The sequence below is a fragment of the Myxocyprinus asiaticus genome, chromosome 7 (assembly GCF_019703515.2).
Source record: "Myxocyprinus asiaticus isolate MX2 ecotype Aquarium Trade chromosome 7, UBuf_Myxa_2, whole genome shotgun sequence".
NCBI classification, from domain to species: domain Eukaryota; kingdom Metazoa; phylum Chordata; class Actinopteri; order Cypriniformes; family Catostomidae; genus Myxocyprinus; species Myxocyprinus asiaticus.
Genome location: NC_059350.1, coordinates 10,623,019 through 10,636,396, shown reverse-complemented (window position 1 = coordinate 10,636,396; position 13,378 = coordinate 10,623,019). Strand labels below are relative to the sequence as shown.

At 38.5% G+C, this 13,378-nt stretch overlaps 1 protein-coding gene across 2 annotated transcripts in view; it reads right to left on the bottom strand.

Annotated features, from left to right (window-relative positions):
- Nucleotides 1-5,490: 5,490 nt before the first annotated feature.
- Nucleotides 5,491-13,378, bottom strand: part of LOC127443674 (glutamate receptor ionotropic, NMDA 2B-like) — a 144,251-nt gene continuing 136,363 nt past the window's right edge. Inside the window, exons 14-15 of one of the 2 annotated variants that reach the window (XM_051702427.1) lie at nt 11,486-11,888; nt 5,491-9,835 (exon numbers count right to left, since the gene is read on the bottom strand). In XM_051702427.1, the coding sequence (XP_051558387.1) occupies nt 9,414-9,835; nt 11,486-11,888 (825 nt within the window). In that variant the 3' untranslated portion in view covers nt 5,491-9,413. Of the gene's footprint in view, nt 11,889-13,378 lie in introns of both variants that reach the window. The other variant, XM_051702426.1, reaches the window with a different exon arrangement.

Here is a 13,378-nt window from a genome sequence, read left to right as displayed (position 1 = left end):
AGGTGCAATTAAAGTTCCCTGGCAGAAAACCAGGACTGAAGAAATTGTGTGCCTGGTGGAAAACTTTCTTGAGAGAAAAAACAGAGACTTCAGCTCACTTAGCTCTCTTTACAAACATGGCTAAACAAGGATCAAACTAAATAAATATTCAGTTAGCATTTTCTTTGGAGAGATTTTTGAATGTTTAGTTGAACTCTTTGTATCAGGAACTGATCCATGTCTTAGGCAGAAAGAGAATCGGATTAATAAACTTTTTCTTTTTCTTTTTTTTTTTTTTACTTTTAAAGGTAATTCTGTGCTTTTTGATGATTACGCTTGTGTTTTAATGGTAATCAAATAAAATCATATATTTATAGCATACAAATGATTGTATATAACATTTTAATAATGCCACTGCAAAACTAGTGATAACTATATCACTCACACATGCACATTCAAAAACACCCATTTATACTTTGAAATAAGAGATCAGCCGTATGCAGTGTTACTTGAAATAAATCACCAATCATATCCAGTCTCTGGACATAACTCTAAAAACTTCTGAATTGAGGAACACACGTTTTACTTTTTAAATGGCTTAAAATGTCACTTCTTTTAAACATAAACAATTACACATGCTTTCTTAAACAGACTGCGGACTTGTTTGTTTTGTTATGTAACAGACAGGATCACAGTAGTGTAATTTTAAGAGCTGATGAGAAAAACCAAAGCACTATCCCATCAGATGTGAGCTGGATGAAGCTGAGGTGTTATGTAACTTTGGCCACATGGTGGCAACCTTGTGCCAAGTTAGTGCACTGAGTGCGTGCCAGTTTGGCACGAGAGAGACTTAAGTCTGAGACTCGCGGTCACTGTTTTTCATCATCTTATGACTTATGAGTGTATATAAAGATCACTAACAGACTTCAAGTGTGTAGCATGTGGGCAGGTTTGTGCGTGTTTCTCTGCAGCTCTTTCTGACAATGATGTCAGTTTATATATTTCTGCAAACAATTGGTGTGCGTTTATTTCTGTGTGCTGCTGTTTTACAATGCTGCGTTTACGTCTGTAATAGTGCCCGTCCACTTTAACCATCTTTGTTCCTTAAGTATTTTCCCCATGTATTTCTTTCATAGGTATTTAATAAAATCATTCATAAATTAATTCTAAAATATGAAACACACCAACCAGCTCCAAATGTAATCACAACATTACAAACTTTGATTTAAAGCAACAAAAAAAACAAAAAAACAATTGAAAACTGAAAAAAGGTACAAGACTGTATTTTCCTTCTTTCATGAGGGCATTAACTACAATCCCAGAAAGCATTGCAAATGATTGAATCATTAAAAACATTGGAAAACTATAAAACAATATATTTTAATTTTGTTGCAAAATATTCCAGTATTTACAATATATAAATAGTTTTGGAGTATAGAGAGACCAACTTGATTGCAGCATTCACAGTATGTCATGCGAGGGGGCAGTCGCTACAGCATTTATTTTGCGTGCTTTGTTGGCCCCAATAGAGTGCAACAGTGCCCGCAAACCTTTTGAGGCTTCTGGGTTCCAGAAGTATTTTTCCATTCATTTTTTCCACAGGCTTATCATAAAATCCTCCATAAAAGAATTGTAAGCCGTGAACCAAACCAAACAACTCCGAGGTTAATCACAACATTACAAAATTTGTTTTATATGGCAACACTCATAATGCCAAAACGGATCCATGTGCGACTCTGACCTCATTTACACCTGGTATTAAATGCGTCTTGGGTGATCCGATCACATTATGTCAGGCGAGACGCATGGTTGTTTACACCTGGTCGCTCAAATGCATCTCCTGTGACTACTTGTGTTCGGATTACAAGGGGAGGGTCTCTGATTTCATGACAACATACGTCACATACTGTGTTGTTGTGTTACTGCATGATAATAAACCACAAAAAAGTAATAAAACACAAAGAAAGCACAAAAAAACAAAAAAAAAACAAAACAAACAGATGCAGTTGAAATTTGATCTAAGCACAAATGCAACATTTCAAGCAGAATTATCCATTATTTTACTAGAGTACCTGTATTGCTGGGATTCAGATGTGTGTGCTTCTCATCTTTGTCACTACATGTTAATATCAGTCACACTGAAGAAGATCTGTGAAATTCTAATGCTGGTATATGTATTCGCTATACGTATTCGTATTCAAATTTAAAGCCACTCGAAACTGGTAAAGTTTAAACTTTTGTTTTAGCGGAGCGGTTGATTGACAGGTGAGGGGTGGTGCTTTGCTGCTCTCCAGGACGCATATCCAGGATGGATTAGTTTACACCTAAAATGTGATGTGCACATGCGTTCCGTATATGGTTTTGTGATCCGATACGTTTTGCACCCTGTTTACATCTGTATTTAATGCTGACCACTTGTGATCGGATCACAGGAAATGCATCTTAATACAAGGTTTAAACGGATCTTTGTTGTTGATAACAGCAGAATATTTAATCACTACATTAATCCATCAAACCACCTCTATGTGCTCTTGCAAAATGTTTTAAAAACAAAGAAAGCACTCCAGGTAACAATGGCATAATAAATCAGACAGAATTATGTGTTCACTATTTTTAACTTTTGAGGCCGCTGCAATAGTTTTTTTTTTATATGATGTCATGACTGTCAAGTCGGAGCTTTCATATATCAATGACAACAATTTTACAAACCAAAATTATGTGCTTCATTACACGTTCCCTGTGTAATGTCCAGCGGGGGGCGCCAAAAGTGAGTGAAATTATGTCGGAATCAGATGAGGTTTTAAAAAAAGATAAAATAGACATCCTTACTCTAAACCAACACCTAAACCTAACCGTTAGTGTTTTAAAAGCAAATTCGACATGAAAAGCAAATTTACTGAAGCAACCACATCATATCGTGTCGCTTCAATGGCACTTTTGCTGTTCTTTCATTCTACACGTCTTTGGCTGGACTCGAGCCCTGGTCTTTCGAGTCCAAAGTCCAACACTCTATCAGGTGAGCTAGAACAAAAGATAATCATGTTGGAATACTTGTGTTAATGTAGGTGGGTTTTTAATACAAGTGTTAAAAATGATCATTTTACAAATGTTGCGTTAGAGTAAAAGTGTATTGATATCATAACATAGCAGGGTGTGAGTAATAGAGCGAAAAATAAGTGTTTATAAAGTCATAATCAGCCATAGTACTCGTTATTTGTGTGAAAGTGAATAAAGCCCACAGTTGTTGAAGCGCCTGTAGAGTTAATTTCACCAGGAAACTGCAGCAAAACTTAGAAAGTGGCATCTAAAACTCAGTTTGCAAAAATGTATTTATAGTAACGTTGATTATATGAGACTTGGTTGATATTGGTATGTATATGGAATATAAAATTGTAGTTTGGTACTTAGCTATAGTTTGTGGCGCCAGAAACATCCAGTGAGCGGCAGTTCTGCGGGCAGAAACACCTTGTTGATGAGAGAGGTCAACGGAGAATGGCCAGACTGTTTTGAGCTGACAGAAAGGCTATGGTAACTCAGATAACCACTCTGTACAATTGTAGTGAGCAGAATAACATGGGCTACAACAGCAGAAGACCAAGTCGGGTTCCACTTCTGACAGCCAAGAATAGAAAGCTGAGGCTGCAGTGGGCCTACCATCTGTGTACCTGAGCAGAAATCGAGATTCATCAAACCAGGCTATGTCTTTGAATATGTGAGTGTTTTCAGCTGTTGCAGAGCAGTTCACAATCATTAGGCCATATCGGAAATTTATGACAAACTATCACTAATGATCAACTGTTGATGATGATGATGATATAGTGTTAAGGAAATATGACAGTGTTTACATTTAATTGTTTATATTGTATTACGTTGTAGATTACTGTAGGAGTGCACATTTTATTTCCCTTATCTGTTTGAATGAGCAGAGGGAAGCAGTGAAGCTCATACATTTCAAAATAAGAGTCCCCTGTGTATTTTAGCCTCCAAAAAATTCTGCTTTGTTGTATTTTTGGTTGCACCATAATCTGCATCTGGAATTTAATTCAATTTGGACACTTGTAGCCTCTGTCTGACCCTCCCCATCACAGGAATGAAAGACTAAGAACATTTAATATAGGCTAACAATTAAAAAAACTATTGGCAGATTAATTGCCTTTCTTTCAACACATTATTGTATCAGCAAAATCCAATATCTGTTGACCTCTAATTTTTATTTATTTATATAATGGAACATTATAATACTGTTTTACTGATAAGCAATGTTAAGGCCATGTTGAATGTGCGCCCCTGCCTGTTTAAGTAAGAGACTGTGATACATTATTTATTTTAAGATTGTGTTGGTTTGTTTTAGTATGGGGCTAGGGTATTAATTTTATTTGTTCAGGTCTTGAAAAAGGTCTTAAAAACTCAGCAGCAACCCTGTCTACAGAAAACAAGACTCAACCTTTTTTCCCTCTCAGAATGATTGTGTAGCGTTTGACTTACAGGACCTTATTAAATACTTGTAATCTCTCCATTCTTCCCTCATTTACAGTTCTTTCTCTCTATCTGACTGTCACTCTTCCTTCACCATCTTCTTCTTCTCTGTGTTCCTCAACATTGCGTTTACATGTCTTTATTTCTGATTTCTGTTTGTCTGTTTCCACGGACACGTGTGGGTGTTGCACATCATCTGTACTTGCCATTTCTGTATTATATGTTGATTTATTGTAGAACCCAAACCAAGACACAGTACACTACACCAGTATTCTTTTCTTTCTCCCTCTGTCTCTCTCTTTCTCTTCCCTCTCTCTAAAGATCCAGTTGCTAGGTAACAGTTAATTGTCAAGAAATAGTTACATGTGTTGCAATGTATTCTGTGATTGACTGCTTGAAGGAAGCGTGTGAGAAAAGAGAGCGGGAAGGAAAAAGAGAGGGAGTGAGAGAGTGGGGGATTGAGACAGGAATAGAAAGAGTAGGTTTGTGAAATATTGAATTGCAAATGATTTTAAAATAAACAGCTATTACTTTAAAAATAAACAGCCTATACAGATTTTACATGATCAACAGGAATCAATAATCAGAATGATTACACATTTGACATTAATCAATAGGTAAAAAACAAACAAACAAACAAACAAACAAAAAAAAAAAACAGCAGTATATTCAGTGCAATGACATCAGTACTTTGCTGGCACTTTGTACATGATGCAGTGAACCACATGTATCCACGGCAACACAAGTGGCTAAAGAAGCTCTCACTCACGTTTCCTCCACTGTGCAATGTCACGAATACAAACTAAGCATGTATAAAATTGTCAGTGTACATTGTAATTTGAAATCTGTGCAAAGAAGCACAACTATTAGACAAATACTCTGTCCCCCAAAAGCATTAACCTTATCAAAACCAAAGTATCTATCTGGGGAAATCTGGCACAAGATGCGTTTAATGACAGAAAAAAAGGACTGTCATTGTATCCTCTCAAATTCTCTCGGCTGTATGAAAAAGACAGAAAGACTATAACGCTTGAGATCTCTCCCTTTTATTTTGTTTTTAGTCAACACTGTTTTGTACAAAGAGACAGAAGAATATATCTTAGCACTTATTTTCACATTGTGTCTGTATTCTCAATAGCTTATGTATTGTGAAATGTCTCATTAAATTATTATTGTAGTCTTAACACATGTAATCTCTCTCCATACAAAAACAGAAAAAAGAAACAATTTTGTCATATTTACAGAATCTGTACAGTTGTGATCCTTATGTAACATTTAAAATAAGTGGTTAAAACCACAGAATACAAGAAAGACAGAATTAATGACAACAAAGATGTCATTTTTGTCTTAAATTCTGGTTCTCTGATGCTATTAGAATGGCACTGTTCCCCTGGTGCAGTGGTCTAATAACTTGGCTATAAAAAATCTTCCAGACAAAATGTATCTCAAATTTCAATATTTTAAATATTTGTCTCCATATATTAAAAGGTAATGGGAAGGGGACATAATTATTTACAGCAGACATAATAATAGATAACCATTGCACTGTGCTCTGTATCCTTCCCTCTCTCGCTCGCTCTCTCTCACACACACAATCACACACACACACTTGTGCATGGACAAATGTGCATACACCTGCGTGCACACACAGAGGTAATCAACCATATGAATGCAGACGTACAATCAAGTGTGACGTACCATACTAGGGAGGGTGCATGAGGACTAAAATGACAAGCAAATAAAATATAGTGAAAATACTGCAGTCCTATCCTACCAGTCATGATAAGTTAAAATGAGAATGAATGAGAAGAGAAATAAAATATTAAAATAACACATAGAACATTAGCTACTGTCACTCTCTCTTTCTCTGCCTCCCATTTTTATCTGCCTACCTCTCTTGTATCCTCTGCTGCAAAAGTCATCACACACTATTTTTATCGAATGATATCAGCGTGGAATTACAAGGCCACATCTTTAAAGTGTGAATCCAAATGAAATGTAATAGAAAACTGGAAAGCTTTTCAGGAAGAGCAAAGGCAATGTCTCTGATATTTGCACACGCAATCACACAATACTTTCTCTACATAGTACAACTAAAAACTATAGGCTTGACTGTCCTGTAGGAAATGCTATGGTCTAAGTCTGTCACCACAGCTCTAGCTCTTTAAAAAAAAAAACTGTCACACAACATAAATGTTATGATATATCTTTAAAGGATTTACTAAAGAAAACAAAAAAGAGAAAAGTAGACTAAGCATAAAGAATCTTAAGGATACTTTTAAAAACACGGTACCATGCAAAGAAAGGTATTGTGAGACCAATTTAAAAAATTCATGTGTGATAAAAATGAAAATAAATTGTGACAAAATTAGCTCTACATGGACACAGGAATGGTCTTTCAAAAATATTCTTAAATAATAGCAATATTCCTGACAAATTCTATCATTATCACCCATAGTTTGGGTTTGCTTGATATAATCAAGCAGTACTTAAATGTGAACGATGAGTTAATATTCCACACATGTCCATATTCAAACATCTTATCAGTTCATTAGAATCATGGTATCACTCTGAACCTGTATGATGCGCAGTTTAACGACATATTGCACCAACAAAGAGCAGGCGTGATATCTAAATAGACATAAATGTATGAAATGCTAAAGATATGGCAATTAATAAGTAAAAGAAATGCATGCTCTTCTTAAACACAAACTTTCATACAAAGACAACTGAGTCAAAAAAGAATGTGGCAAAAAGTTAAGATAAAAATAGTGAAACATCAATTATAAACCAAATATTATAAATATTGTGCTTAAAGTGGAGATCTGTTTGGTTAACAGTTCATTCACAAAAAAACTGTAAACAAAATTTGCAATTAACACAAACTTCAAGTAAAGGATTTTGTCTAAGCTTTGGGCCAAAGGTTTAAAGAGAAATGATTTCTTCATACTGCCCTGCAATGCAAGTTCAATGGTGGTTCTGAAATAGAGAGTTAAATATTTGCAATGCACTTCTCATGGCTCATGGTTGTCCAAATAATGGGATCATTGGTTTATTGATTTAGGTAATTAGGCAATTTAGTTCAACGATATGTTTGTTTTTGCCTGTGCCCATCCAACCTTCCTGAGAAATACCTCTACTATCTACAAGCAAATTAATATGAAAAGGATAGGAAAAAAACAGCTTTTCTGAGTTATCCCTATCGCTATTATGTCTTGATTCAAGTTAAAAAGTACTTGGACTTGAATAGAATTTACTGCCTTCTGCACAGCTGCAGTAAGGGATCATGTTTGCTTGAACAAACATGATCCCTTACTGCATAAAATCAAATGAATATTCATGTTTGTCCATACCGTTAATATTTTATGGATAATTTTTTGCAGTAGAATTGGAATGTTAATCTTTTAACAGTTTACTTCAGTTCTAAAAATCTAAAACTTAAAATATCAACTAATGAATGTGGTCAAACAAACCTGTAGAGTTACATCCTTTCTGTCTATTCACTGTACAGAGTGGAAAATAATTTATATTTACATAACAGCATTTGCTGAAAAAAATAAATTATTTCATTATAACTTTCAACACCCTACTGAGGACTGGCGGGCATCTCCTTAAGGAAAGTACAGATAAGCATGTCCAATACTAACCACATTCTAAGGGGAAACAAATCCATGACAAACTTTTTATTTTGCTGCTTGGTCAAAAACCTCCTCATGCTCCAGAGATGGGGGACAGAGGAGAAAAATAATTAATTAATTTTTTCATGTTACAGAAAACACCATACACATGTAATGCCCTACAGCTCAACTTTGCGATGATACTGTGCACTGTACAATGTTGTGCAAAACCTTTCTAAAAAAAAATCTTTGTTCCTATTATTAAACCTTGTTACAATGATAATTCCATTAGTTTTCTTTAGAATCTTGTCCTCAGCATTAATACTATGAATGCATTCAGGCTAGCGTCTCCTAAATGCTGGGTTTAAATATCAGTTCTTATATCATTAAAAGGAAGGTTCCAGAATAATATGAATCATCCAATGACAAATCTGTGTGCAGTGACCGAAAAGTCACCATGGCAATATGACCTGTAAATCTGGAATTCTGTAAGTCTTGTTAAGGCACATAATGTGCTGTGTATTAAACCAATATTGTTCTGAAAATGGAACACTATAAAATAAGGAGATAATAATACATTTCCTTCAAAATTATTTCTCAAGTACAGCTGAAGTACTTTGCAAATCATGCCTTTTACACACGTTTTACAGCACTCCATACTAGAAAAATAAACATGATTAATCAATAATAAAGAACTTTTATGGAATCCAAGTTTGTCTACAATTAAATTGACAATCAAATAAGATCAATTGACAAATCAAAAAAGCCTCCTGCAAAGTGGTTTGTTAAGAACGGAAACTACAGTACAAATATGTAACAGCATAAAACATCCAGAAACCAAGCCCAAATGGAACATCATAAACATTGTAATAATATAGAATAATATTATTATCAAGAACATTATAAATACAATTATTGTAAGTTTTACCCTGTTGTTTAAAAACAGTAACTGATTTCCATCCACGATTGTACAAAGGATTGTACACGGTTGTCTCCATCTGTAAACTGGATTGGCCTCTGTTTTGATTAGTTAGGAGCCAGAAAATAGTGGGATATAGAAAAACATGTGAATAAAAGAGAGTAATTAACTGTTTTCCCCCTAATCTCACCTTTTCAACAGTGGGCAGGTCCCCTCTCTCTGTTTACATACCTATGCTTGATAGCTCATCACCCATGTAACTTAATGAAAGCATCAAGAGTCAGTTTCTCACACAGGGTTTCCTCTTCTTTCTTTGAGAATGAAGGTACTAATTACACACAGCCTTTTTAGTTTTCTCTCTTGTCATTCCGCATGTTCGTTGGCTTCTTTCTCATATGTCTATCTGCTTCTGACTCCCCTCTTCAGACATCAGACTCAATGCTGGAAAGCTTCTCATAAACATGTCCGTTGCTCGAGCCATTAAATGGTCTCTGTCCTTGCCCCATTCCTAACCCATCCCTTGCTGACAGCAGCTTGTTGTTGCTAGGTCCTCCACCGTGGTGGTTGCCAAGGGGCCCGCCCAGACATAGCTCTTTGGGGAACCGAGGGGCCACGTTGGATAACACCCCAGAAGTAGCAGAGGCAGGCAAATAGGAAGTCACCCCCATGGAGCCCAGGAAGTCAGCCCGACTGTTGTTGAGGAGCTGTTGCTGCTGCTGTTGTTGTGGCATCTGTTGCTGCTGCGGCTGTGGCTGCTGCTTTTTGATGTAGTATGATTTGGCGCCGTGTAATAGACACTGGTCGTCGCCGAAGGTTGGGATGAATGGGTTCTGGTTCACCTTATCTGGGTAGAGAGATTTAGACAAGGAGTAAGTCCCGACCCCTCGGGTACCGCCCACACCTCCTCCCATAATGCCTCTATCCCTGTCCCTCATATCTCTCTCTCCCACGGAGCGACGGTGCAACCCACCTTCACCCCCACGGAATAAGCTAAAAGATGAACCCCCACCCTTCCCTCTGTCCCCTCCACAAAAATATGTTGTCTCCCGATCCCCTCCCGCATACTGCTCAAACATCTGGGCGTAGGGGCTCACGCCCTCCATGTAGCGGTCTTTGTCTTTTAGGCTCACGCTTCGGGGTGGAGGAAGCATTGACGCTCCACCACCACCTCCAAACCCACCCATCCTTCCTGCCCCTTCCTTCTGCAGCTCTACAAATGTGTCATAAGAATGCTGCCTGCGCAAAACCTTACCACCTGGGCCAAATTTCCGCCTCTGTAACTGGGTTTGGGCCCCTGTGCTTCCCCCTCCCTTTCCACTCTCCAGGAGGTGTTTGCCCCGAATTTGATCCATGAGGAGGTGGTTGTCCTCACTGATGTCATACAAGTTGCCCGGTTTCTTGCACGAATCACATCGCTTGCAGGTTGCTGAACTAGGGCGGCTTGAGATTTGTCCACTAACTCCACCTCCTCCAGTGGATCCCCCAACTCCCCCAGCAGCTGGATAGCCCCCACCCCCACCTCCCCCATGCATGCAAACTCCATTACCAACTCCTCCATTGCGGCAATTGCGACATTCCCAATCCCCTCCGGCCAACCCCCCCACCCCTCCGATGCCCTTTTCCCAGCATGCATGGCTCTGTTGCCCAGGTGATCCTCCTCCCATTCCACCCTTACTCTCTGTCTTCTTGGATTTACCTTTCAGGAAATCTTCAGTGGGAACCAAACTAGTGCACGCTCCCCCACCTCCACCACTACTAACTACGCCGCCATAACCACCCCCACCCATTCCTGTAGCATCACTTAAATCCAAATGATCCCAGGGGGATGCCCCTTCCTTGGTTTGAAACTGGTCCACATAGAAGTCTCTCAAATTATCTTTGTCTCTGAATAGATAAGGTGTGCAGTTACCACTTCTCTGGCTCTTGCGCTCCACAGGTGGGGTGGCTGAGCGGTGTGCTTGTGTTGCTGGATGATGGTGGTGATGATGATGATGGATAGTGTGGTGGGGGCGTCTCCTGAAGCCAAGCTCAATCTCATCTTGCTCACGGCGAGACTTGGCAGAAGCAGGTCTCTTTTTTAGGCTGTCCCTGTACTGTTTGCGCCGTTTGCCGTGCCCTTCAAGGTTTCCGTAGGTCACAGTGTGAGTGGAAATATCTGACACATCGGATCGTATGTTTCCATCGTCCCCTCCCGATCCCACCCCACCTCCCCCGCAGTACCTGTCATGTCCCGCAATAAACCCTGAACTGGATGCCCCACCTTTGAAGGAGAACTTCCCGTACAGATCAGGCAGGCCAGACTTGAAGCTTGACTGGGTCGGATGACCTGCAATCAGGTCAAACTTTTCCCTGTTCCGGTGTGTCAGCGACTGCCGTGGCTGGGTGGTGAAGATGGGCGCAACCCCTCCCCCTAAGCTGTCACAATCGTACCCACCCTCCAAAGAACTGGCACTCCCTAAGCTACGAGGTCGGTTAGGCAGGGGACCCGACATACCAAGAGCCAGTTCAGATCCCCCATGGTGGTGTAGGTAATGATCCTGGTACAGGTTGCTGTCCTTCAGGTGCAAGTTCCCAAAAGTCCTCTCCACCTCACTGACATAGTCGCTGAACATGTTGTCCTCTAGCAGGTATGGTGGTGGTTTGCAGTCATTATGGCCTGTTAGGCTGCGCCGGTGTTCACTTATGTCATAAACGGCTGACTCACGATGACTGTAGTCCAATTGGCTGTGAGGTGAACCATTGACCCCAGGCACAGAGGTCATGTTCTTGGCAGTACGCAAGAGGCGGAGAATGTTGGAGTGGGTGTTATTCATGTTCATGTTCATAGTGGCTGATGGTGAGTTAAGTCCTGATTTGTTCTCTTCAATCTGGACACCATGGATGCAACTGTAGATACCCTGTTGGGCAGATAAAATGAGGAACGAAAAACAAACAAAAAAAAAAAAAACAAAAGAAAGGAGAAGTGACAAAAATGTGGAATTAGTATATTGCTTATTTTTGTTCAGAATCTTTACAAGAGAACCAGCACAGGTGTCTGTGATCAATAAACACACACTCACACATACACACAAAGGCAGCAATCCCACGGCAGAGCTCCCATTTATCAATCTGTTTCTTGTTCAAAATCAAATGAGTAGTAATGTTTTTTTTTTGTTTTTTTTTTTGCATTATCTGCACATATCTACACATTTAAGGTTACAGTCATAAAATGTTGGAAAGTTGTTATTTTAATTTTAATTATTAAAAATGTGTTTACTGAGCGCTTTGATGGAATTAAAAATATGATCTGTATTTTTGTGCAAGTGAGACTAGGAAAGCTTTTGCATAAATCTACATCTGCCCAGTGTCTTTATGTTTGTGCACATATATTCCACTCAAATAGCAGAGCCTAATACTAACAAATATTATTTTTATTTTCCTTTAAAAGGAACTGAATGATTAAATAAAGAGAAAGGGCAGGGGCCAAAGGGGCAGTGATTGATGATGACAGGGTGACAGGGCTGCAGTAAATCTGTAGTTTTGACTGCCCATCAATGTTTTCAATCAATGTGATTACAATTCAGATGACACTGCTGTGTCTACTCAGTCTCTCCTTCATCACTGACATGAGAAATTAACTATACAATATTCTAATAAACGTCTCTAGCGCATTCACCAGTAATGTAGATTTACTGCATTTTAATGAATTTATCTGTGTAGATTAGGTTTATTTTATCAAAGTAATTTCATAATGGCAAATTTGTTATTGTGAGACTGGCTGGGAGTAAAATAATTCATTATCCTTTTTAAATTGTTGGGTATTTTTATTTATATCCAGAACAACAAATGGGGGTGTGGGGATGTGAGGGGGTGGGGGGGTGATGACTATAATAGAATATCTTTTAAAATTAGTCTTGAAAGATATAAGCCATTACATAAAACACAGAACAAAACATTCCAAAGGCTAAGGTTACTCTTCTACTGGCAGTCCATCCCTCCAGTGAGGCAACATGTCAGAAGTGTTTCCTGTCTCGCTCTTAGTCACACTTAGCATGTCTATCCACTCTCGTGAGGTTTTTTCCTCTTTTTATTATGTTCCCCTTATCTCCTCTACCTTCTGTCTTTCTTTAGCGCAGGTCATCCTTCCCAGTGTGACTCTTATATTCATTCATCTCCTGACCCTTCTATACGATTGGGTTGGAACATATTCTCCATTCAGTGTTATCTCATTTCTCTTTCTTTCTTGTTCTTTCTCTTGAAAGGTGCCTTTCTCTTCCTTTTTGTCCATTGCCTTTTTTCTCTTACCCCCACCACAGCAACACTGCTTTAGCTAGTGAACAAACATACATCTACATCTCAAAGGGAAGTATATCTATTAAGAAAATCAGTTTTTTCATCAGATTGATAT